This window comes from Arachis hypogaea, chromosome 9 (assembly GCF_003086295.3).
Source record: "Arachis hypogaea cultivar Tifrunner chromosome 9, arahy.Tifrunner.gnm2.J5K5, whole genome shotgun sequence".
Taxonomy (NCBI): Eukaryota; Viridiplantae; Streptophyta; class Magnoliopsida; order Fabales; family Fabaceae; genus Arachis; species Arachis hypogaea.
In genome coordinates, this window is record NC_092044.1 from 34,733,904 (window position 1) to 34,758,675 (window position 24,772).

Here is a 24,772-nt window from a genome sequence, read left to right on the forward strand (position 1 = left end):
AAGAGTGAAGTACCAATTCGGCCCTGTCCATTTTTAAGAATGACAACGCGACTCCTCAAAATAAAATCGATCCACTTCGGTCCCTGTCTCCTGATTCCGTTATACAACGCGATTTCTGTGGGTATTTTTCCGTCAACTCTGAACGCTGACGTGTCCGGTTCAGAAATGAACAGGGGTCTAATTGTCTCTAAATTTAAATTGGTTAGGGGTTTATTTGTCTTTATAATTTTTTAAACAATATTTTTTAGATTATTTTTTTATTTATTATATTAATATTTTTTTCTAATAAATTATTAAATATATGGTATAATAAGTACAAACTAATTAATAAATTATTCAAATTTAAAAATATTATTTATTATGAAACTAAATAAATCATTCTCAAATATAATTTTTAAATACATAAATAATAAACATTAAAATTCAGTTAATACATTAATAATAATAACCCTATGATATACTATTATTAGTATTATGATCTAGATAATTTTTCACAATAAAGTGAAAACTAATGAACACATTACTTGATATATAGTAAAATATTTTTGAGTAATAACAAATTTAATTTTTTATCTCTTTAAACTAAATTAATAATTTTATTTGATATTTTTGTACTAAAATACACTATGAACAAGCTACTAATACTAAATGAAATAGTTAAAATATATAACCTTTAATGAAATTATTAAATACTAATTGAAATAATTCTATTTTTTATCTCTTTAATTGATTTTCAATATACTTAAAATTTTAATTAATCTATATTATTCTTATATTGATAAACCTTTATCAATCTATAGCTTTATCATCATATGTATTATTAATAGATTAATAATATTATTGATATTTTAAATTTATTGAGTTTATAAATGGTCTCCATCATATATTAATTATATTTTAATTATTTCATTGGCAAATGATTAGATGGTCCCAGAACGTTTGGACCATTAAATGATCTCATAACAAAACATATTTTTTAAGTTTTTTAATAACTGTTAAATAGTCTTTTTCTAATTTTAATTACAAATTAATCCCATATATTTTATTTAATTATAAAAATTATTTTTTATTTTATAAATTATTATTTTATTATTTATCTATTATGTTTATTAACAATAAAAAACAAAAAAATAACAAATTAAATCTTTCATTGATGGTAATAACTTTTTATCAATCCCAATCGATTGATCTTTTCACAAATTTTCTCAATCAACCCATCCGAAAATTTTCTCAGATCCGAAATACCCAGAAGGAAAAAATTCAAACTTTGGTGATTGCAACTTGCCGGTGAGAGATATGTTGTGGGGCGAGAATATACATGTTATGCATGTGCCTGGTTCTTGTGGTGATTGCCATTGGTTTTCTCTTTGGCTTCGGAGTTTTCAAGGACGGATTTCAGAAGCTGAAGGACAGTATTAGTTACTGCGATGATTGTGGTGGTGGAGGTGAAAGTGGAAGACCTTTTTGCGATGATTGAATTGGAATATGCCATTAATCACGTATAAATTTTAAAATATAACCAATAGATTGAATTCTCATAATCAATCGATTGAATTAAATAAATTCAAATTGTTTTGATGAGACCAATCGATTAATTTTTGGGCAAACCATATCGCTTTGCAACTTTCAATCGATTGTTTTGTGATAACCTGAAGTCTAATCGATTGAGTTATTGGAAACTTGAAATTCAATCGATTGTTTTGTTAATCCAATCGATTGATTTTTTAAGAAACATGATTTTACAATCCTCGACGGATGTAACGGATCAAAGATAAACTTTTAATCGATTGGAATTGCCAAAAAGTTATTACGATCAATGGAAGATCTAATTCTTTATTGTTTTTGTTTTTTATTGTTAATGAACATAATAGATAAATGATAAAATAATAATTTATAAAAAAATAGTTTTTATAATTAAATAAAATATATGGGGTTAATTTGTAATTAAAATTAGAAAATGACTATATAGCAATTATTAAAAAATTTAAAAAACATGTTTTGTTATGAGACCATTTAATGGTCCAAATGTTCTGGGACCATCGAATCCAGTGCCTATTTCATTTAGTATTAGTGGTTTACTCATAGTGTATTTTTGTACAAAAATATCAAATAAAATTATTAATTTAGTTTAAAGAGATAAAAAATTAAATTTGTTATTACTCAAAAATATTTTACTATATATCAAGTAATATGTTCATTAGTTTTCACTCTATTGTAAAAAATTATCTAGATCATAATACTAATAATAGTATATCATAGGGTTATTATTATTAATGTATTAACTGAATTTTAATGTGTATAATTTATGTATTTAAACATTATATTTGAGAATGATTTATTTAGTTTCATAATAAATAATATTTTTAAATTTGAATAATTTATTAATTAGTTTGTATTTATTATATCATATATTTAATAATTTATTAGAAAAAATATTAATATAATAAATAAAAATAATCTAAAAAAATATTGTTTAAAAAATTATAAAGACAAATAAACCCCTAACCAATTTAAATTTAGAGACAATTATACTTCTATCCATTTTTAAATCTGACACGTTAGCATTTTTCGTTCAGAGTTGACGGAAAAATACCCACAGAGACCGCATTGTGTGACGGAATCAGGGGACAAAGACCAAAGTTGGATAGATTTTATTTTGAAAGGTCGCGTTGTCAAATGGATAGGATCGGGTTGATATTTCACTCCAAAAACAATAACAAAAAATGAAGACTTGAACCGAAAAACAAAGAACCCTATTAATTCTTTTTCTTAATATAGAACAAACAGTTAGGGATAATATACTACTCTGGGAGTGAGGAGCAGTAGTTACAAGCATTTACTAATAGCTAACAAATCGAATAGCAACAAGAACAACTAATTAATATTAAATAAGGATAAGATAACTAAAATACTCATTTCCTACAATCCATCTCTTTTGGTTTGGCAGCTCCTTTCACAACAATCCATTCAATAAAATTTTTCTTAGATCATATTTGTTCTCTCTCTCTCATCACCGATTCTCTTCCTCTCTCTATCTTTACCATATTTCACCCGCTGTTGCTGCCATAAAATCACATTACGATATTATCTTGCTTTATCCCGTCTAAAGGTACCATTTTGTCTCTAAATATCTTGCTACTTGTTGCAATCCATAGACACTAAATTGATTCAAAAATATAATTCTTTATACCTCACTTGTGCTATTAGAACTTGAGGCCCATCTAAGATTGACACCTAATCTGTACAGAGTACTCTTCTTCTTGTGTTAATTGGCCGGTGCTTCGCATAGCTGCAACAATCGCAGACAATTGCAACATCAATTTAAAAAAACACTTTTTAAAAAGTCATTTACAAAAGAGATAGTAGTATCAGCATTAAGCTTGTACAATCAAAATCACTTGTAATTAAAACGCGAATAATGAAAATTTGATCTAAAGAATAAAAATACCCGCTAAGTTACTTTACCTTCACAATAGATCCAAACGCAAATCCCGTATCTCCTCATTCATTTTGTCTATTGCAGCAATTATTGAAAGAAAAGCCGACAAAACTAGTGAAATGAATGACTCATAAAAGGTAAGCACGCAAGGAAAATCAATTAAAAAAGAAATTAAAGAGAAAGAACACGAATCAATATGAGAAGCTTCCAGGTAACTTCATTGCTGATAGGATTAAAGAAGTTACAGAATAATAGCATGAAGAAAGTTCAGAAATGGAGGGAAGCTCTCACTGAAGCAGCAAATTTAGCTGGGTGGGTCTCCAGCTCCTGTAGGTAAACAAACTAACGATGTACTTATTAATTGTAAATTGAGAAATCTCTATTCAGATGATTAATTATAGCATGCGATAATTGTTTAACTTTTAGTTCAAGTTTGTTTAATGCTGATTTGGTTATACCGTATGCAGGAAATATAATTTGCTCCTTATGTATTTTTCCTTCGAACTATTGTAGGGATGAGTCTGAGCTCATTCAAAAGATTGTGAAAGACGTTTTGCAGAAGCTGATTGATCACAACCCACCGAATGATATTAAAAGTTTTGTAGGTATTGACGGAAATCTTAAAGCTATAGATTCGTCGCTAAGAGAAGTCCTTGAAGTCCAAACAAGAATGATTGGGATTTGGGACATGGGTGGGATAGGAAAGACCACTCTAGCAAAACTTGTATTCGAGAAATACTCTTATCAGTATGAAGGGTCCTGCTTCTTGGAAAATGTTAGAGAAAGATCCGAAAAATATGGACATGCGCTACATGAATTACGCAATGAACTTTACTCAGAGTTGTTGCAGGAAAATAATTGCAAAGACAGCACAAGAATATCCACCAATGCTAAGGAAAGGCTCCGCAGTCAAAGAAATTTCATAGTTCTTGATGACGTGAGTTGTTCAAAGCAATTAAAATACCTTGTTGGGGAGCATCAATGTTATGGTCCAGGTAGTAAGATCATTGTCACAGCTACAGACAAGAGTGTATTTGCTCAATGGGAAGATGAAGAAATATATGAGATGAAGGTGTTAAATTCTAAAGACTCCCTTACATTGTTTAGCTTGAATGCATTCAATCAAGACCATCCGAAAATGGGATATGAAAAGCTATCATGGGAAGCAGTTAAATATTGTGAAGGTTTACCATTAGCTTTAAAAGTATTGGGTTCTTTTCTTCGTTCCAAGAGTGAAACTGAATGGGATAGTGCATTGCAAAACATCAAGAAGATTCCTGATGCACCAATTCAAAATGTATTAAGGTTGACTTATGATGCATTAAATTATGAGGAGAGAGAAATTTTTCTAGACATTGCATGTTTTTTTAAGGGATTCCTTAAAGAACACGTAGTTAGTCTGTTAGAAAGTTGTGGCTTCGATGCAGCTAATGGCATGAGGTCCCTTCATGAAAAGTCTCTAATAGCTATATCTGATAATTCTCTGAGGATGCATGACTTGATCCATGAAATGGCTTTGGAAATTGTTCGCAAAGAATCTATCAAAAATCCTGAATATCGTAGCCGTTTGTGGGACTATAATGATATCAGGGATGTTTTGGGAAACAACAAGGTAAGGGATATACAATTGTTTTCAGGAAGACTATTTAGTGGAATACGTATATACCTTGTTGAATTCTTGGACACTATTTTGATTTGACTTATTTTGTCTCTTTTGTTTATCAGGGAACCGATGCAATTGAAAGCATAATGTTAGATATGTCTCATATAGATGATCTACAGTTGAGTGTTGACACATTCAAAAAGATGTCTAGATTAAGATTGCTCAAATTGTATGACTCGTCAGAGAAGAATGGTAAATTAAGTAATCTGCAGCTTCCTATAGGGTTGAAGCCATTAAGGTACTTTGAATGGCATGCGTACCCTTTGCCGACTCTGCCGTCAAACTTTTGTCCCGAGAAGCTTGTTACCCTCCGTATTCAGAACAGTCAACTTAAAAGACTATGGGATGGAAAGCAGGTTTGTACATATACATAGTATATGCTTTTTTATCTTTTTGCTTGAAAATGGTTGTGATTTCCTCCCTTCTCTAATGATTTGCCTTTGTGATGTCTCCATTTGATTTGTCGCAGAATCTTGTGGATTTAGAGGAAGTAGATCTAACTGGGTGCCAAAAGTTGGTAGAACTCCCAGATCTCTCTAAAGCAAAAAATCTTAAAAGTGTACATCTGTCCAACTGTAGAAGTTTGGCCCATGTCCATCCATCTATTTTATCACTTGGCAAGCTTGAGCTTTTGGATCTATTGAATTGCATTAAACTTGAAATGCTTGGAAACAAGAAGCATTCAAGATCTCTTAAGCACCTGTGCGTTTGTGGCTGCTCAAATTTGATAGAATTTGCTCTATCTTCAGAAGAAATAGAATACTTGGATTTAAGCCACACTGGCATCAAAGTATTGCACCCATCCATTGGGCGTTTCACCAAAGTGAAAGAGATATCTCTTTGTGGGATAAGACTTAAGAATCTTCCAGACGGGTGGTCTCGCTTGAAATCTCTTGAGAAACTTTCGCTCTTTAAATGTGGAAGGGTGGTTTCCAAGCAGAAATTACATGATATATTTGATGGCTTGCAATCATTGCAAAACCTGTCTCTGGTGAACTGTGATAGTCTATTTGAACTCCCTGGAAATGTCGGCCGCTTATCATCGTTACAAAAGTTACAGTTGGATGGAAGCCATGTGGAGACTTTGCCTGGGAGCATCAAGCATCTTCCAAATCTGAAAACACTCTCATTAATAGGTTGTAAGATGCTTCAATATTGGCCAGAGCTTCCTCCATCCATTCGACATTTGAAGGCCCTAAACTGCACATTGCTGCAAAAAGTAGCATTTGGTTTATTTAGTTATGAGCTACAAGAAGAAAAACGCGTAAGTATTTCGTTGCAGAATTGTGTGAATTTGGATGTGGAGAACTGTATTTATTCATTCCTTCAACATGTAAGAAAACAGGCATATGAATGTGAATTTAGGAGGAGAGGAGTAGGAAGAGAAAACATTGTAGTTTGGAGAAGTGACTTCTTTAAAATTTGTTACCCGGACTCCAGAGTACCAGAGTGGTTCACATATCGGGCAGTGGGGTCTTCTATTACTTTTGAAGTTGCTCCTCCTTCCAGTTACTATTTTGGTTCGCTTCTCTGCATTGTTCTCTCTTCGCACAGTTTGGATTTCGAGCTTGATATTAAATGCAGATGCTACTTGGAAGATGGAAAAATGCACAAGTATTCGCTTGGCATATTATTTTTAAGTCACGTTCCAGTGGAAGGGCATTCAGATCATGTTTATATGACGTATAACTTCAACGGAATCTTCGATGTGATCAAGCTGGACCAATTGAATAATAAGATTGCCTCCTCCGGACATAAACCAAAACTCACCTTTGAATTCTTTGTTAGCAGTGGCATGGCTCGGGGAAAAAAAGATTTAAATTTGTTGATCAAAGAGTGTGGTGTCTATCCGTTAAATGACTCCAATAATTGCGTGGAATAGATAATCTTTTGGTGTTGGGGGATATATAACAATAGGTGAGACCACTGAATTGTGGGGTGTTGGAGTTGGAAGTTCCAATTTGCAATGACTGTACTCTCCCGCAAAGATAAAGGAGTTCGGCTAAATGTGTAAAGACACCCTTCTTTCTTTCAATTTTATATTTGGTCTATTGAATGGCCTATTTGACAAGATGACTCTGTGTTAAATTTAACAGTAAATAAATTTCAAAAAATTATATGATTGAAGATTTTAAAGTTTTAATACAATGTGTTATTGAAATATATCATAAAAAACGTATATTGAAATTTTATTTTATTTATTGTTTATAAAATGCATTCTTGAGGTAATAATTAACAACATATTTCAATTATTCAAGTTTTAAAAAAAAATCAGTTATTGTAATAATTTGATTTGACATGAACTATTATAAGCCAAGGAGAGGTTACCTTGCATGAGGCCTCTAAATATTTATGTATGATCTTTGTTTTGTTTTGTTTTTTTGTTTTTTTTGTTTTTGCCTCCCCCAATTATGCTTTGCACGTAGAGAGCTCTTAAGGACGTGTTTTCAAATTTTGTTTTGTTTTGGTAGATATACAGGTCCAGGTCTGGTAGCTCTCCCCCTCCTCCAACACTCACATTTCTCTCTTTTTTATTTTTATTTTTGTTATTATCTTTTAATGTTTCTAAACTCTAATAATTATTGTTGGAAGTCAAAGAAAAGCTTTTATTAAGTCTTATCTTCCTCCTATTTTTGTTACTGATATAGTGAATATTGTTCTTTGATTTTTTTTCCTCTTTTTTTTTTTTTTTTTTTTTTATATATATCGTTAAATGAAAGTACAATAGCAAGGTTTCTGTCACAAATGAGATTGTGCACATTGCACAATGAATCAATTGGGGTGACTGTAGCGGCTGAGGAGGAGCACCAAGATTAAGTATTCAAGATTTAAAATAAAAGTTATATACTTTGTTGGCTTTTAATTTTAAAATATTGGTGTCTATCTTTTGCTTTTTCCTTTTTTCTCAACAGTAAATTGCAAGATCTTGGTACTTTCTTTATGATTTATCTTTATTAAATGATTTCAACAAAATATGTATTCATCATATATTTTATGTTTTTCAAACTAATATGTAACATCGGCAGAGATCCATTTTACTTCATTGTCATTTGTGCAAAATTTTACATTGTTCATCATCATATATTTTATTTTTTCAAAAAGTAACGTTTATTATCACTAGACATTAATTTTAGTTCATTTTTCACTATACAAATTTACAGTTATCGAGTTACCCCAAAAAGGACTATACAATTCTACCGTGCAAAAACTAGTCAACTCATGCATAAACTCTTATTTTGCCGAATGAAATAAATAATTTATTTAATCATTCTTAACGTAATTAATATATTTCACACATTAGATTTGATTTTGAAGTCAATTCAATTTTTGCACAATTATTACACGAGATTTAATTTATAAATAAATAAACTCAAGTCAGGTCAATTTATTTTCAAAATTTAGTCAGTACAACACTACCATAAAGAGTCTACAGGCTGCTCTGCTGCTCTCTTCTCTGGGTTCTCTTCTCAAAAGGTTGAAGCAGGAAGCTCTTAGCCTCATCCAGATGTCCTCCTGTTCTTGCGTTTTTCACTTGCCTAGACCCACAAGCCACAACCACACCCAAGAATTGGCAGCACCACTAGTGCGGCCCGGAGTTATTGCTGGAGAATACAACTGATGGTGTCTCTGGTACTCCCCCTAGATTGTGTGGTCACCTTAGGGAAGACAACCGATCACAGCACCACCCAAAACTGCAGCATTGCTGGCTCTTCATTGGTTCGTTCTTTCATCTCCATTTTCTCTGACTATGCCACTTTTTTATTCTTTTATTTTTTGTTCCTAGGAAATAATTGATCAGTTTATGAACTTTATGTGAAAAACTGCATGCCTTTTCATTCGTATTGTCAACTTAATCTTGTTCTATATTTGTGTATATTGATTAATTTGATTTGTCCATGTATATATCATTTTTGTATTCATCATTTCTGGTTTGGCATCTTATTCGGTGCTGTATCTATTTGTGGCTGTATCTATTTGCAGGCCCTTAGAATGGCATCAAGGTGTAGCTGCGACGGAAAAGGAGTTTTTCTTTGAATCTTTGTGTGATTAGAAGTTAAAACATATAATTTCTTTTTGAAATAATAAGTTCAATTGTTTTTCTTATTCTTATGATCTAATTATCCTTCGTTCTGCAATTATGACATTTTAGATTGAAAATATTTTGTTTGGTGATTCTTGCAGCTTCATATTTAAATATTGCCATATCAAAATGTAGGTGTTAGGAAATTATTTTAATTTTTTAATTTATTTGTGGATAATATATATATTAATTGTAATTACAAATTATGTTATTTTAAATTAAATGACTTATATAATGATGATTTCATTTATTGCTATAAATGCTAAATTGAATAAATCATAATTATTTTTGATTTGGAATTAAATGAGAATAAAATCAGATATTATCTTTTGTCCTTGTGATAATTATCTTTTGGACTCTGGATACTATTCTATTTAGGTTATAGGGTGTAATGAGTGCCATGATCAAATATAAATAGTGCCTTTAGTGTTTTAGTCTTCAATATACCAAAACTGCCTTTGTCACTCTTTCCCCGTCAGAAGAGTCACAATTCAGCTGTCTAGGAATACAGTAGATTTTGGTTGAGGAAGATCGAAAGAATCACAAGATTCTAACTCTTCCAATCATGATTCATGTTTATGAATTTAAGTAAGCTTTCGCATTCAAATATTTTTTTGTTAATGATTTACATGATTCAAGCATTTTTTTTGTTAATGATTTAACATGAATAATCTTTGGGCTAAAGAATTCTGATAAAATTCCAACAAGTGATATCAGAGCCGTTTATGTAGCACATGTTAATAAAATTAGAAGAGTACATAAAGAGGACATAAATAGTACACAAATAGTACATGAAGAGTATATAAAGAATAAACAAAGTATATATATATAAAAAGATAAATTCTATCCAACCTCTTCTAAAGTAACATGTAAGTTACCCTTCATGATGTGTCAAATTTTAATTGGTTATCATCTTAATCATAGTTAGATTATTTTTTTTTGGTGACTATAGTTAGATTATTTTGTAATTTATTATTTGAGATGGGTAATGATATAATTTTTTAAAATATCAAAACCCCACTTCCGTTAATTGAAGCACCTTTCCACTCTCCCATTCTTTCTTCATCATCTAGCTTCCGTCCTGTAATCATCGCCGTCGTGAAAAGAAGCGTCAATGTAAATATTTGTAATCATCGTCGTCGTCATCATTTCTTAACCACGTCGTTAATGTAACTTTGTCATCCTTCCCAATATAGCCTGCTGACCTTATCACTATCTCCTATCCTCTCATTCGATCCCTTTTTCTGTTGTGATATTTAAGAGATAAATATGAAATACATACCTAAAATAAATAAAACAGACAAAAATAATTCTCTATTTCTCAAGAGTACTTCTATTTATATGTTTTATTTATTTTAGGCATCTATTTTATACTTATCTGTTAAATATTTATACAATTTATTTTTATAATTAAAATTTTTAATATTGAATATTTTTTATTTAAAATATTATTTTTACGTTATTTTTTAAACTGTTATATTGATTTTTTTAAGATAATACAAAAAATTATTTTTCATAAAATAATTTGTTTAATCATTAATTAAATAATAAAGTACTAATAAATTAAAAATTAAAAGAATAAAATATTATAAAAAATACAGTAAAAAAGTTAGATTTTATCATTTTAAATTTTTGTTATTAATTTTAACAATTTATTCAATTTTTTAAAATAATTTATGTATTATAAAGCATATGTTTACTTGTTTGGAGTACAAATTTTACTATTATATTTATATGTTCATGATTTTAATTATATTTTAAGTATTCTAAATAGATTTACATTATTATATTAATAATATATATATTTTTTAATAAAAAAATTTAATAATCAAACTAATCATTAATTATCTTAGTAAGAAGTGATTCACGTTAAAAAGAGGGATCGAATTAGAAGATAGCGGAGATAGCGATGGCATCGACGCTGGCTAGACTAGGAAGGATGGGAATTTAACAACATAGTTAAGGAATGAAGTATTGAAAAAAAAAAAAAAGATTGCGCAAGAGTGCAGTAACGACGACGACGACGCTTCTTGTCACGACAATGACGATACTTGGAAAGACCGAAGCTACGCGATGAAGAAAGAATTGAGGAGTGGAAATGTGCTTCAATTAAGGGGGTGAGATTTTGATATTTTAAGAAATTACCCTATTAACCATCTCAAATAATAAATTACAAAAATAACCCAACTATGGTTAAGATAATGACCAATTAAAATTTAACACATCATAAAAGATAACATACATATTATTTTAGAGAGGGTGGGTAGCATTCACCTTTTCTGTTGTTCTACATTGCTAGTGTGGTCTTGACATTCAGATGTTTCAAGATCCATTGGTTCCCCTTGGTTTTCTTTGTATGGTTCATCAGCAGTCATATCATGGACGTTATGATGAACTTCTTGTAGTTTTTCTTCTAAATGTTTGGCTTCTTCCATACTATCTGGCAGATCATAATAATTTTCATTTGAAATGTCCTGGAACACATTGTTTTTAACTCAATCAATACATAGAGGCAATGCAGCATTAGGTTCAATTGGTGTTTCTTCAATTCCTTTGCCTTTGATCTGCACAATGTAATTTTAAAATAGCGGTAAAATAATTATGACTATGTTTGTAATTATGGCATGTTTTGAGTAAGATGGAATGAAGTCAACAAAGCTTTTTCAATACTTCTCTAAGAACTCAGGATTATAAAACACTTCCAGCCTCTACCAATAATATTATAAGAAGGTAAACAACTATGGTAGATATACAACTATTTTTTCTAATTTTATTGACTGATAATATAATTATTTTATACTGTCAGAGTGTCAATATATAAAAATTAATGTCAGACATAAAAGAAAAATTTTTACTTACTATGTTCTCCTCATCACTTTTTCCACCACTAGCCTTGTTTTCATTGGGAGCGGATTCCATCTTCTCTTCTGAAAATGTCAATTATAATGACTAATAAATAATATAATTGCAAAAATTTTACATTATCCGTACTTTTAACTAATATAATTGCAAAACTGACCAAATTGTAGTAAATAACCATTCACCTTAATACAGTTTATGTACAATGATTTGACAATTTGTGTGGAAATGGTACTAATTTATTACTGTAAAAGCATAATTGTATGAGATTAGTGAGGTGAATTTTTACTACAATTTAGTTACTTACCGATTTTTCGATCAAAAGATGATTGTTCATTCATTTCTCTTTTTCGCTTTGATATCTGGTTTTGGATGTCATTGCTCTGCTTCTCATCAAATCTTTCTTTCTTTTTGTCTTGAGGTGGAGTCCGGACATGGCTGTGATGTTGAGATCCATGTGGTGGATGAAAGTGTAAATGCTGCACTGATGATTCCTCCTCCATGTCTTTTTTCTTCTTATCTAATTCCAGTAAAAATCTCTGCAATTCTAATTCATTTATGATGTGGACACCACACTCTTTAATAATAATGGAGTCATCAACTTCCCGTGTCAGTTGCAACACTGAACTTAAGATGAAAACTTGGCCCATATTGTCCGAGAATTTTGTCAGTGAGGAATGGATCATACCATATATATACATGATCTGAGTTTAATTCACTTATGGTTATGTCCTCCCACGAAGAATTCTTGCCTCCTGCAAAGTTGTATTCGCATCGGATTTTGGCACCGTTCTTTTCCATTCCATGACGCGGTGAAAGAACAACTGAATAGATAAAGCCAAGAAAATTGGAAGGAGATTCAGGGAGTTCAATTGTTATGGAGGAGGATTTCTCCGTTTTATATGCAAATTGCTTCGGGATTGTATCTCCTGGCAAACAGACCTCCACACTATTGTAGTTGTAGCTATGGACATCAATTGCATAGCTTCTTACCGTGACATTGCTAGATACAGCACTCACCATTGTTGAATGGATGCTTTCCATGATCGAATGCAATGTGTGTCCAGCCGACAATTTCAAGCTATTATTGAAGGAGATGCATTTCGTCTTTCCCACCATCTTTGTTGCCAGAGTGTTTAGAGCTGATACAGACTCCAATGAGATGCAGTTATCAGCAGAGAACTCCTTGATAGAGGATGGAAGCTCTGGCAGTGTCTCAAGAAACTTGCAATTATTTAGGGACAAAATTTCCAGCTCTTGAAGACACTTGATGGTTGCAGGCAACCAGGTCACATTGCTTCCATCTAGCCTTAATTCGCGCAATTTCGATAAGAAATCAATGTTGTCAGGGAATTCAAACAAGTGACTACAATCCTTCAAATGTAGTATTTGTAGAGATGATAAGCCGTTAAACAGGCCTTGCAGCTGATGCTTATCAATTTCTAGTCCACTGTATAAATGCTTCAACTCCTTAAGCAATTTTAAGGCTGATAGCTCCTTTGGAAGATGCTTAACTCTTGAACCTTCTAGAATGAGGCATTCAACCTTATGTAATTTCCCGATTGATTTGTCAAGCTTTTCAACCTTTGTGTTGCTCAAATCCAAGTTTTCAATTAAATCTCTGACGATACCACAAATTCTGAGATTTGAGCAGCTTTTGACACTTATGTGCTGCAGAGAATTCAAATGCCTTTTGGCCTAAACACACTGCAAATTTGTACACTTATCCAGGATCAAAGAAACAAGTGTGTTGGAGGAAAAAACAGATGAATGAAGAATAGGCAAAGTCTCACAACCGGAGAGACTCACCCATCTGAGTCTTTTAGCCTCAGACAAATCTGGAAGCTCTTCTAACTCTTTGCATTTGCTTAAGTCGATCCCTTCTAAATTATTAAGTTCCTGTTCCAATTGCACAAAGTACTGAGTCATCAGAATGGAAAATCTTCAAATCTGAATTTAACAAAAAGAAAACCTTATCATGACTCATGAGTATGTATGTTTATATCTTTACCTGCTTTTCCTCCCAGAGTTTCTTGACATGGCTGTGGGGCATGCGAATCTCAACAAGTAACTTAGCATAAAAACTTGGTTCAGAGCTAAAGAAATTCCCCCGGCATACTTAACAACCTTATTCACCAGAATCTCATAAGGCTTTGGACGGATGCTTTCCTCGAATGCTTTCAGGCTAAGAAGCTCTATAGATTTTGAGTCGTCTCATTGTTTGACCTCAAATATCCAATCAACACTGTTTTCAAGCAAATGCTTATGTGTTGTTGTTATAATAAGTTTACTTTCTCGAATGTGGCTCTTGTACCCTTCACACACTGCTTCTAACAATGGTTGATCAGAATCCTTCACATTGTCAAGGATAATGAGAACTTTCTTATTGCTAAGGCTGCTCATACTGTTCACGAACCCTGTTGCATCAGTGGTAATTCGTTCCCTCAATAGCTCTGAGAGAAGCCTTTGAGGCGTATATTCTTTTGCATTTTCCGCATAGCAAACATGGTCATAATGAGGAAAGGATTTTGCAAATAACATTTTAGCGATGGTTGTCTTCCCTATCCCACGCATACCCCAAATTCCAATTACTCGGTGTTGCTTCATGTTGACTTTAACAATCTTACGGATTTCTTCAATTCCAACCAGGCTTGTTGGCACTATGGGATGCTTTAGGATATGCATTTTCAATACATTATTCACAACCTTTCTGATGAGTTCATGATCGTCCCTACAATGAATTCAAAAACCAAATAAACTGGCTCTCTTCTTCTCTAAGAAATATCATGTTATTACATAATTTTCGTAACTGTTTTTTGGTGTTTAAAAACCTAAAATACTTCAAGTCGTCAAGTACTCAGACTTCCATTCTCTATTACCATTTCTACTAAGATAAGAGAAGTGCTAGGGCTAGGGCAAGTAGATTTTGTGATTTGTAGTCATTAATTCACTATCATTAGTATTTGTGATTTGAATTTGGATCCTCTAAATTTTAAATTTTTATTTTAGATGATAAAGTGTGATTTATCATCTTTGAATATTTTTTCTCTCATATTTTCTCTTGGTCCCACATATATAATAAATAGTGAGATATCATACTTTACCCTCTAACGTGAAATTCAAAATTTAAAAGATCTAAATCTTTGTGATTTGTAGCCATTAATTAACTATCATTAGAGTTTTTAATGGTGTGAGATTATATCTAATAGTATGAGATTACTCACTTTTCTTTTGTTGATTAAATAATGGACATATTTACTAATTCTAAAAAGGGACCTACACTATTGTCTTGCTATACTTTTTCCTTTATTGTACTGGACACATCAATGAATATCTTTTTCATTTTTCTAATTTCTAATTTCAAATATATGTATTCTGTATATTTTCAAAACAAATTATGAATGAAATTATTTTTTTTAAAACCATTCATCAATTTTTAAGACTATATATTTTGAATAAAGGAAAAAGATGGCCTGTATTTCAAATTACTTGATTTTCGTTTCTTAATTTTTTTTATTTTTTGTTTTAAGATTTTGTAAAGTAAAAAAAGAGTTTATTCTTTTATTATTTTCTTTTTTTTTCTTTATATAATTCTAAAACAAATACTACTAAACAATGAAAAAAAAAGGTAAAACCAACTTATCCAACTTTAACTATTAATTTCATTTGAACATAAAATTTGATTATCTTAAATTTTATTGGTTTTGATATATATAAATATTTTATTTTAATTTTAGTCCAAATATTTAAAAATTGTTTTGATTTGGTTTCATATAGAGCAGGTCATAAATTTTCAAAATATTAGATTTTAGTCCCTCAAACTTTTCAAAAAAAAATTGGAACTATTATTTAATGGACTTAAACAAATTATCATTATATCAAAGTCACCAAAAAAAAACAAATTATCATTAATTTTAGGGTAAAAAACTAAAATAAGCTATGGTAGGTTTAATATTACACGAATAAGCCAACAGAAAAATTGATTCAGCAATCAACCAACGTGCATAACTATATAATTCAAATCACCACAATTCGAACTCAATTTGAATGTAGTTCGAATTAGTGCAATTCGAACTACTCACACCCACGCATGCAACGTAATTCGAATTGATACAATTCGAATTAGCTTCATATAATTCGAATCATGCTGATTCGAATTAGCATGAGGTTGTAGCACTATATAATTCGAATCTCACTGATTCGAACTATGCACGTTTCGCCACTAGTAGTAATTCGAATTGGGATATTTCGAATTACACATTGGTGAATTCGAATTGTGCTAGTTCGAATTAGTGAGGATGTTCACATTTTGTATTGTTGGTTCACCATAGAGGTCTAGAAATTAAATGCATACATGTGGGGGACAATAAGATAGTTACTGAAAGTAGCATTGAAAGGCCGTTTTCAAAGTACAACATCATGATAAAGTTCTAACGAACCGAAACATAAATAGTCAAAGTACAATAACAAAGTTCGCTAAAATACAACAATGAACATGAAAAAAAGCCATACAAGATACAACAATCATCTAAAAAGATGTGAACCGGTGAAGCAACAACGGGGTACCCGTGTCCTCTGACCACTCCGGATAAGCGGCTCCTCGTCCTCAATCTCATCATCCTCGTCGTCCAGGGCAGGCTGTGCATGTGGCCTAGGCTGGACGGAGGCCCCAGACGGCCTGGCACCTGAATGTGACGCAGCAGTATAGGCGAAAGGAGGAGTACCACCCAATGTAAAAGGGTCAGCAGCTGGCATCGTAGGAGGCTCGTTAAGATCGACAGCTAAAGGTGCAGGCGTGCCGGAACTCTGACCACGCCGACGGGCCGCATCATCCTCCTGCATGATGGCAGTAAGCTCATCTAGAAAGTGTGAACCGCTGTATGCCGCATCAAGCCCGTCAGCTGCCAGGAAGTCTGAAAACATGGAACCCGGGCTAACCCAAGGCGTACTCTCCTGAAGTGTCTAATCATCGGCAGGGACACCAACGAAGTAATCGCCTAGTGGCCCTGAGCAACTCCACCGTCACCCTGATCTGTGCCGTCACCCATACCGGAGCCGTACCACTCACCTCCATGCCCTACATGATGGGGACTAACACCCCCTACTGCAGCATGCCCTCCAGCATCCCTACCAGATCGTCGTCGTCGTCGTGACCATGATGTCCGTGATCGTCGGCCGCAGCACGCCCTCTCTGTCTGCCTCCGGGCCTCGTCGTCGTCCTCCAGGGTGGCCGTCCCCATCACCCTCCTCCATAGCCTGATCCAGCCACCTCCACTCGCGCTGGCTCTGACGTGTTCCCACACGAGCTCTCCTCTCGACCCGACGCCTATCCGGGACGTCGTCAGCACGATACATGTCGGGAACTCGCCCAGGACCCCTCTGCGACGTCTCCACAGGAATAGGAACGGCTCTCGGATCACCCAAATACATCTCTGGTGACAGAAACCTCTTTCCATGCCGACTCCACCACTGCAGGTAATCATGTGATGGTCCAGGGTCTGCAACAACATCAAACCGAAGAACGTGGTCGGCACGGCTCTCCCAATGAAGATGCCATATCTGAAGAGCCGACGGAAACCAACGATCACCCCCTCTCCCGTCCTTCGACATTAGAAAGTCGATGTTTAAGGCGGGATGTGGACGGGGTTGGACTCCGCCGAACTGCGGTAAAACCATATCTATCTGATGTCACTCTATCACGGCAAAGTATATCAGTGATGTCACAGATCGCCACATCGCCGTATGCCGAGGCTCCAACACCTCCGGATGCACAACCTGCAATACCTCGGGAGTGCTATAGGGCATCCAGATAAATTGCAGAAAGATTCCATCATTTTTCTGTTCAATCCATGATCTAAAGTCATAAAGTTTAATTAATTAAATAAACATTGCCGGTTAGTATACTCACATTGGTGGCCTATAACATGTCTAGCCTTAGTCTCCAGTTCTGCACTCTAGGTCCCTTCTCGCCACCGGGAGGGTTGTAACCTGACCACCTACATCTCACATTGGTGTTACAGCTAATTAAAAGTGTGACAGATTTGTATAACATAAGAAGCGAACATGTAATCAACTATTTTAAATTGAAATAGAAAGGTCTACGTACGGTACCTCGAGGCCAAGGGCCAGCTGCACGTATCATACCCAGCCGGCCTAAACCTAGAAAAGCGCCAGAAGATCCAGGACTGAAGTAACTGAAGTGAGCCCGCTAACTTTACCACATGTCTGTTCGCCACTCAGCACATGCACCGGTACAACTATGCTAGTGCTGCAGACCCCAGCTGTAGGTACCCATCTCCTCAAGCCTAGCAACGTATGGAAGCCATCTGATGTGAATGCGGTTGCCGGACTTGTCGACAAACAGCTGAGTACCCAACAATATCATGATATATGCACGAGCAAAGCGCCGCACAGTCTCCTCATCGGCTCCCACGGGGCACTCCCCAAAAGTCTCCTGGAACCAAGTGCAGTTTACAGCGAACTTTTGAACTTGGCTCGGAGGAGGAATCACTCCAAGCAACTCCTAGAACCACACCCAGGCAGGACGGCCACCCTCGATGTATACATGAAAATCTGTAAGGCAACCAGTGACATAGCGTCCGTCCACTGACAATCCCAACTGGTATGCCACATCCTGAAGTGTGATCGTGCACTCTCCGAACGGCATGTAGAAGTTGTGCGTCTCCGGATGCCACCGCTCGACGAATGCACTAACAAGGGGCTCATCTAATCAGAACCATCTATCGTTCAGTCTAGCAAGATAGTGTAATCCGGCCATCTGTAGGTACGAAACGTATCTCTCATCCAGTGGCATGCCCTGCTGTCGCCGCATGCTCGAGATGCAACGCTGGGGCTGCCAAAACCATGACCGCATACAAAAGCAATATAATAAACCACATAGAAAAGCCATATAATAAACCACATACAAAAGTAATATAATAAACCACTACCGAAAGCGCATTTAAATCCACTTACATAAACCGCATACAGTACCGCTACAACATGCAAAACCACTGAACATAAACCACTACCAATACCACATGCAAAGCCAGTAACAGAAACCGCTAAACTAAACCGCCTATCAAACCACAAACGAAACCACTTCAACAAACCACATGCAATACCACCAACAAAAACCACGTGCTGCATCACAAAAATAACCAACCAAAAAAAATACCAACCTCCTCGTTGATGACCCCGGCAATATGAGCCACTCCATCCAACCGATATAGTCTACATGGATCGTCCTCCATCAGCTAAATACTCTGCTCCAGCCTTTATCGGAGCGAAACTGGGTCATTTTTTCTAGGATTTGGTGGGGTCTGAGAGTGGGAAAGTGGTTCGAATGGGGTGGATTCGAACTCCTTTTATAGAAAAATCTTGTGTAATTCGAAATACCCCAATTCGAATTACTACTAGTGGCGAAACGTGCATAGTTCGAATAAGTGAGATTTGAATTATATAATATTGCAACCTCATGCTAATTCGAATCAGCATGATTCGAATTATATGAAGCTAATTCGAATTGCATCAATTCGAATTACGTTGCATGCGTGGGTGTGAGTAATTCGAATTGCACTAATTCAAACTACATTCAAATTGAGTTCGAATCGTGGTGATTCGAATTATATAGTTATGCACGTTGGTTGATTGCTGAATCAATTTTTTCATTGACTTATTCGTATAATATTAAACCTATCATAGCTTATTTTGGTTTTTTACCCTTATTTTTATGAACTTAAAACAAACATAGTATTTTCATATAGTATAGGGTCCAAAAACCAAGAGAAACAAAACAAGCTAGACATTTTCGTATTTATAATCAAACTTTAAAAGTAATGTAATTAAATTTTGCAAATAATATAATTAAACTTAATTTACATTTATAATAAAATGTTATAAATAATCTAATTAGTTAAATTTATATTTACAAATTAAATACAAATAAAATAATCAAAATACACTAATGACTAATTTTTCATATATATTCATAAAAAGTTTAATTATGTTTTCTGTAAAAAACCATTGATTATTTTGATGATGGAACACTCTGATAAAAAATAAATAAAATAACAGATAGTATATATATATATATATATATATATATATATATATATATATATATATATATTCTCTCTCTCTCTCTCTATATATATATATATATATATATATATATATATATATATATATATAGATATAGAGAGAGAGAGAGAGAGAAGTTAAATGTTTTTTTATATGTTTATATATATAGTATTTTGAAACTAAAGAAAACTATAATTTTTAAGGGCCAAAACAAAAATATTTATCATGTGTACATGTATGTGCCTTTGATACAACTATATTTATCAGTATATTAATAGGTATTATTTACTCTTTTATTTATTAAATATGTATAAAAATTTTAGTTGAGATTATAAGTAATTTATAATTTAAGTATGACATGTTGAATTCAAGTCTTGTAAATAGCAAAATAAATATTTTTTATAGATTTTATTTTAAGAAAAAATTGTTCACTAACTTTTGTTATATTTCGATTATATATAGTATAAAAGTATACAGAAAAATAAAAAAGAAATTAATTAAAGCAGATTTTTTTATTATTTTAATATAAGATAATTAAAATTTTAAAAAACTTTTCTCCTTAGCAAGGGTTTTATTGCTGTATCTGTAGGAACTTGTTAATTAGCTAACCTAACCAAGACACTTTCTAATTACTAAACTTGATCACATGATGAATAATACAAATTTATTAAAATAACTTCTTTTTTTTTAAATGCATGGTGTAAGACAATATAGGCAACATTAATAATCTCAGGTAAATAATAATAATAATTGGAGTATTTTTCATATATAAACTTAGTAACTTACGCATAGTTTGTGGAGTGCTATCCAGAAATATTAGCTGATTTCTTGAGAGCGTCTCTCCAGTTGCTTATCTTGTCTCTGTTGGATTCACTCTCTGCAAGATCTCTTTTGTATTTTGCAAACGCCTTCTCAAAACTCCCATTTTGGTTCTGTATATCTGACGGATCTGTTCTATAAAAAACGGGTATAACAACCTGACCGTGATATTCCCTCCATTGAAGAATCTTGACGAGCTCTTCCAAGCGCGTAATTTTCTGAGAAAACCACGATCGATATTAGCGAGCTCTCGATCGCTTTCTCGAGTGCTGGCCAGACTTCATCTCCTCTCCGGAGAAGACAATCCATGTATGCTCGGATTGTCTTGTTTGCCAGAAGGTTAAACAGATAGACAGTGAAAGTTTTGCGGGTGTCCTCACGTCTGAAGCTAATGAATACATCGTACTTTGTTGTACAGAAAGACGACGACATATTATCGAATTACAACTCTAACTATTATTGAGATTATTATTGCAGAGAGTAAATATAACATAAAACATATATCACGCTCTTCTAGCTTCCTGTATCGGCTTTTAGATCTCTTTGGATTGTATTAGGAGAAAATGTTTTGATTGCGTCTTATTCTTATATATATGGTCAACGATTGCTCAGTCTCTAAATCCAACGAACTATTATACTACCAAGTACCAACTTGATACTAAACAATCACAAAATTAAAGTTGTCTTAATATGAAGATTATTAATTTTTTTAATAGAAAATATTGATTAATATTAATATATATTAAAATTAGTTGCTAACAAAAAATATATATTAAAATATAAATATATATAAAAAATTAATAATATATATATAACTAATTTTGATCTACAAATAATATTTTTTTAATTTTATATGCACAATTTTCATATACATCTCATATATTTTTTATTTTGGTATTCAAAATGTACAAAATAATAATACAAATTAAACATCATTTTCCTTTCTTGTTAAATATTACGAGGAGAAAAAATAATATGAATTAAGTCCATTCCTTAAATCTGCTGCATCTAATTTTCTAGTCATCCTATGACACTGGAAGAAGGAAATTGCTGTCAACCAACTAATTGAAAAATGAAAAAAAAAAGAATAAAAATATTAAAAAATGCAAGCGGTTGAATGAGTTATACAGCGAGCAAAGCACACGGCATGTGTTGTGCAGTGCAGCATAACAATGATGTATTAGGTTGGTCAACTCCAATATTGTAATTGTTCTGGCAAGGATATCGCGAGCTATAACTTGTTACCACTCTGAGATGAATGCTTTGACAATTGACACTTTTCTTAACAGCAAGAATGCTTTGACAATTGACACTTTTCTTAACAGCAAGAATGATGATTTTCGGAGCTTCAAAATCTTAAAGTAATAAATTTATGGGTCTCTTATTTTATAAATTTTTATTTTTATTTTTTAATGTAAAATTAATTTCATACACCTCACACTTGCAACATGAACGTAATATTATGAATACCATTGCCAAAGAAAATGAAACGGCCACTGTTAGCATTAAATTAAGGAAAGACTGGAAGATCACTCATGTATGTCACCTATTCAAATCATACTCATTAGTGCCATGCGATTTATAAGCAAATCTCCAGCCACCAAGTACAAGAAATTTACCTTATATATGGCTACACTTTTTATTAATTAGTTATGCTTATAAAGTATAGCCTTTTCTAATAATAGGGTATGCTTGGACTGCCTTTCAAGTTTCATCAAGTTTCATGTATATTTTTTTTGGTGTACTTTTCATTTTAATGGTATATATAAAAAGTAAATTACCATATATATCCATGAAAGATACAGACGCTAATAAATACGCTAATAAATGTATCAATTAAATAAAAAACAATTATTATACCCATAAAAAATGAGTTCCTAATAATAGAAATACCTAAACCCTACAAAAAACCCCAAATTTCCCACCTTTCAACTGCCACCATCATCCTCTCTCTTAATTTAACAATTAATACAATTTTAACAAGAATTAACTAATAAACTAAAAAATTAACTAATCATTCAATGATCCAATCAATCAAAAAAAGGAAACAGAGTACAATACAGTAGTACAGAAATACAGGTTATGATGCATGTACATTGATATAGATATAGGATACAGCACGACATGGGACACATCGACACACAAATTTTAAAAGTTTATAAGACACGGGGACACACGCATACATTTTTTATATTAAAATGTAAATTAATTTTTTAATTATTTTTAATGTCTTATTTTAATTATATAAAATATTTAAATTTTTTATTTTAATAAATAATAATATATACAATTTTTAAATTTATTTTAAGAATACATATTAAGAATAAGGTTGGACACACCGACACGTGATGATATTTAGGTGTGTACAAACATGTCCGAGAAAGAATTTTTTATTTTTTATTTAGACATGGTTGAACACGGCAGACACGCGTGTTAGACGAGTGTCGATAAGTGTCGTGTCCGAAATGTTTCCGACATGCTGACATAACAACTCATTAAAGTGTCCGTATATCATAAACATAGCCAATCATTCAATGATTCAAATTTAAAAATCAATGAAGAATAGAGAAAATAATTACCAGAATCCAAATAAAAAATCAATATAAACGGAGTTTTAACCAAATTTTTACCATAATTTTAAATTTTTAATAAAGATTACAAGGTTAACCAATGAACTAAATCAACTAAATTAACACCGTTTTAACAAAGATTAACCAGTGAACTAAAAAATTAACTAATCATTATGATTCAATCAATCAAAAACAAGGAAATAGAGTACAATACAGCACATAAACACATTCAATGGTTCAAATTTAAAAATCAATGAAAAACAAAGAATAGAGGAAACAAGACCAGAATTCCCAAAAAATCAAAATAAATAGAGTTTTAACAACATTTTTAGCATAATTTTTAATTTTTAATAAAGATTAATAAGGTTAATAGTGAACTAAATCAATTAAATCAGCACAGTTTTAATAAAGATAAACCAATGAACTAAAAAAATAAAGTAATTATTCAAGGATTCAATTAATCAAAAACAAAAAAATTGAGTACAATATAGCATAAGAATAGAGTTAATCATTCAATGATTCAAATTAAAAAAATCAACAAAGAACATTGCACAAAAAAATGAAGATCAGAATCCCAAAGAAAATCAATGTTCTAGCAAAATCTAAAAAAAAATCATTGAATCAATGTTCCAAGCAATGAATGAAGAACAAAGAATGAAAAATAAAAAAAATGTGCCTTCGTTCTGCGCAGTTTGAGCAGAGAGGCAGAAGCACGGCAGAGACAAAGATTAGGCGCGAGCAGGACGATGGATGGCGGCAGAAACACGGTTGGAAAAATGAAGAGCAGACGGCGAACGATGTGCTTGAGTAAGAAGTTGCGCTTAGTGAATGAGGAGAGGAGTTGGAGACTTCGACCACGACTTCTAGACCAGGACGGTTGTGTCTGAGCGCGACGAACGGTGACTGTGAAGACCAGCAACTAAAGACAAGCTCGAGAAAGATGCACAGTTTATTAAATGAGGAAAAAGCGCAGAGCCACGAATGACCAGACGAAAACACGGTGATGTCTGAGCTCAATCAACAGCGGCGCTGAGTGAGACCTTTGTGGCGGAGGGGGAATAACCTAGGGTTTGTGTTGGGAGGGTGGGGATATATCTAAATGAGGAGAAGGAGAAGTGAAGAAGAAGACAACTTTTTTTTTTTTTTAAGAAAATGCAAAACAGTACCATTTTAACAGAACCGGTCTTATATCGGTTCGATTCGACTTATCGATTCTCACTCAGTTCAACGGTATTTGAACAATTTTATAATCGGCAATT

At 32.8% G+C, this 24,772-nt stretch overlaps 3 protein-coding genes and 1 long non-coding RNA gene across 8 annotated transcripts in view; 2 read left to right on the forward strand and 2 right to left on the reverse strand.

Annotated features, from left to right (window-relative positions):
- LOC112709094 (disease resistance protein RPV1-like) overlaps positions 1-24,772 on the forward strand; it is an 86,177-nt gene that overhangs the window by 56,608 nt on the left and 4,797 nt on the right. The window lies entirely within an intron of this gene.
- LOC112710851 (disease resistance-like protein DSC1) lies at positions 2,951-9,206 on the forward strand. Of its 4 annotated transcripts, XR_003157056.3 has the most exons (7): positions 2,951-3,109; positions 3,524-3,772; positions 3,953-5,051; positions 5,165-5,458; positions 5,572-7,112; positions 7,823-8,819; positions 9,084-9,206. XR_003157056.3 is itself a non-coding variant. In XM_029289024.2 (5 exons), the coding sequence occupies exons 2-5, from the start codon at positions 3,636-3,638 to the stop codon at positions 6,982-6,984; spliced, it is 2,943 nt and encodes a 980-aa protein (XP_029144857.1). In that variant the 5' UTR covers positions 2,951-3,109; positions 3,524-3,635; the 3' UTR covers positions 6,985-7,245. The 4 variants fall into 4 exon arrangements, 2 of the variants coding, with proteins under 2 accessions (XP_029144857.1, XP_072058992.1); XR_003157057.3 differs by lacking the exon at positions 2,951-3,109 and having other exon boundaries at positions 3,636-3,772; positions 3,907-5,051; XM_029289024.2 differs by lacking the exons at positions 7,823-8,819; positions 9,084-9,206 and having other exon boundaries at positions 5,572-7,245.
- Positions 10,892-21,485, reverse strand: LOC140175312 (uncharacterized). The gene is made up of 3 exons (XR_011865656.1): positions 20,911-21,485; positions 12,043-12,110; positions 10,892-11,747 (listed from the first exon to the last, which is right to left on the reverse strand). It is a non-coding gene; the product is annotated as an uncharacterized lncRNA (long non-coding RNA).
- On the reverse strand, positions 16,420-19,856 carry LOC140175311 (uncharacterized). Of its 2 annotated transcripts, XM_072202893.1 has the most exons (3): positions 18,154-19,856; positions 17,951-18,038; positions 16,420-17,836 (listed from the first exon to the last, which is right to left on the reverse strand). In XM_072202893.1, the coding sequence occupies exon 3, from the start codon at positions 17,716-17,718 to the stop codon at positions 17,170-17,172; it is 549 nt and encodes a 182-aa protein (XP_072058994.1). In that variant the 5' UTR covers positions 17,719-17,836; positions 17,951-18,038; positions 18,154-19,856; the 3' UTR covers positions 16,420-17,169. The 2 variants fall into 2 exon arrangements, with proteins under 2 accessions (XP_072058994.1, XP_072058995.1); XM_072202894.1 differs by having other exon boundaries at positions 17,951-19,856.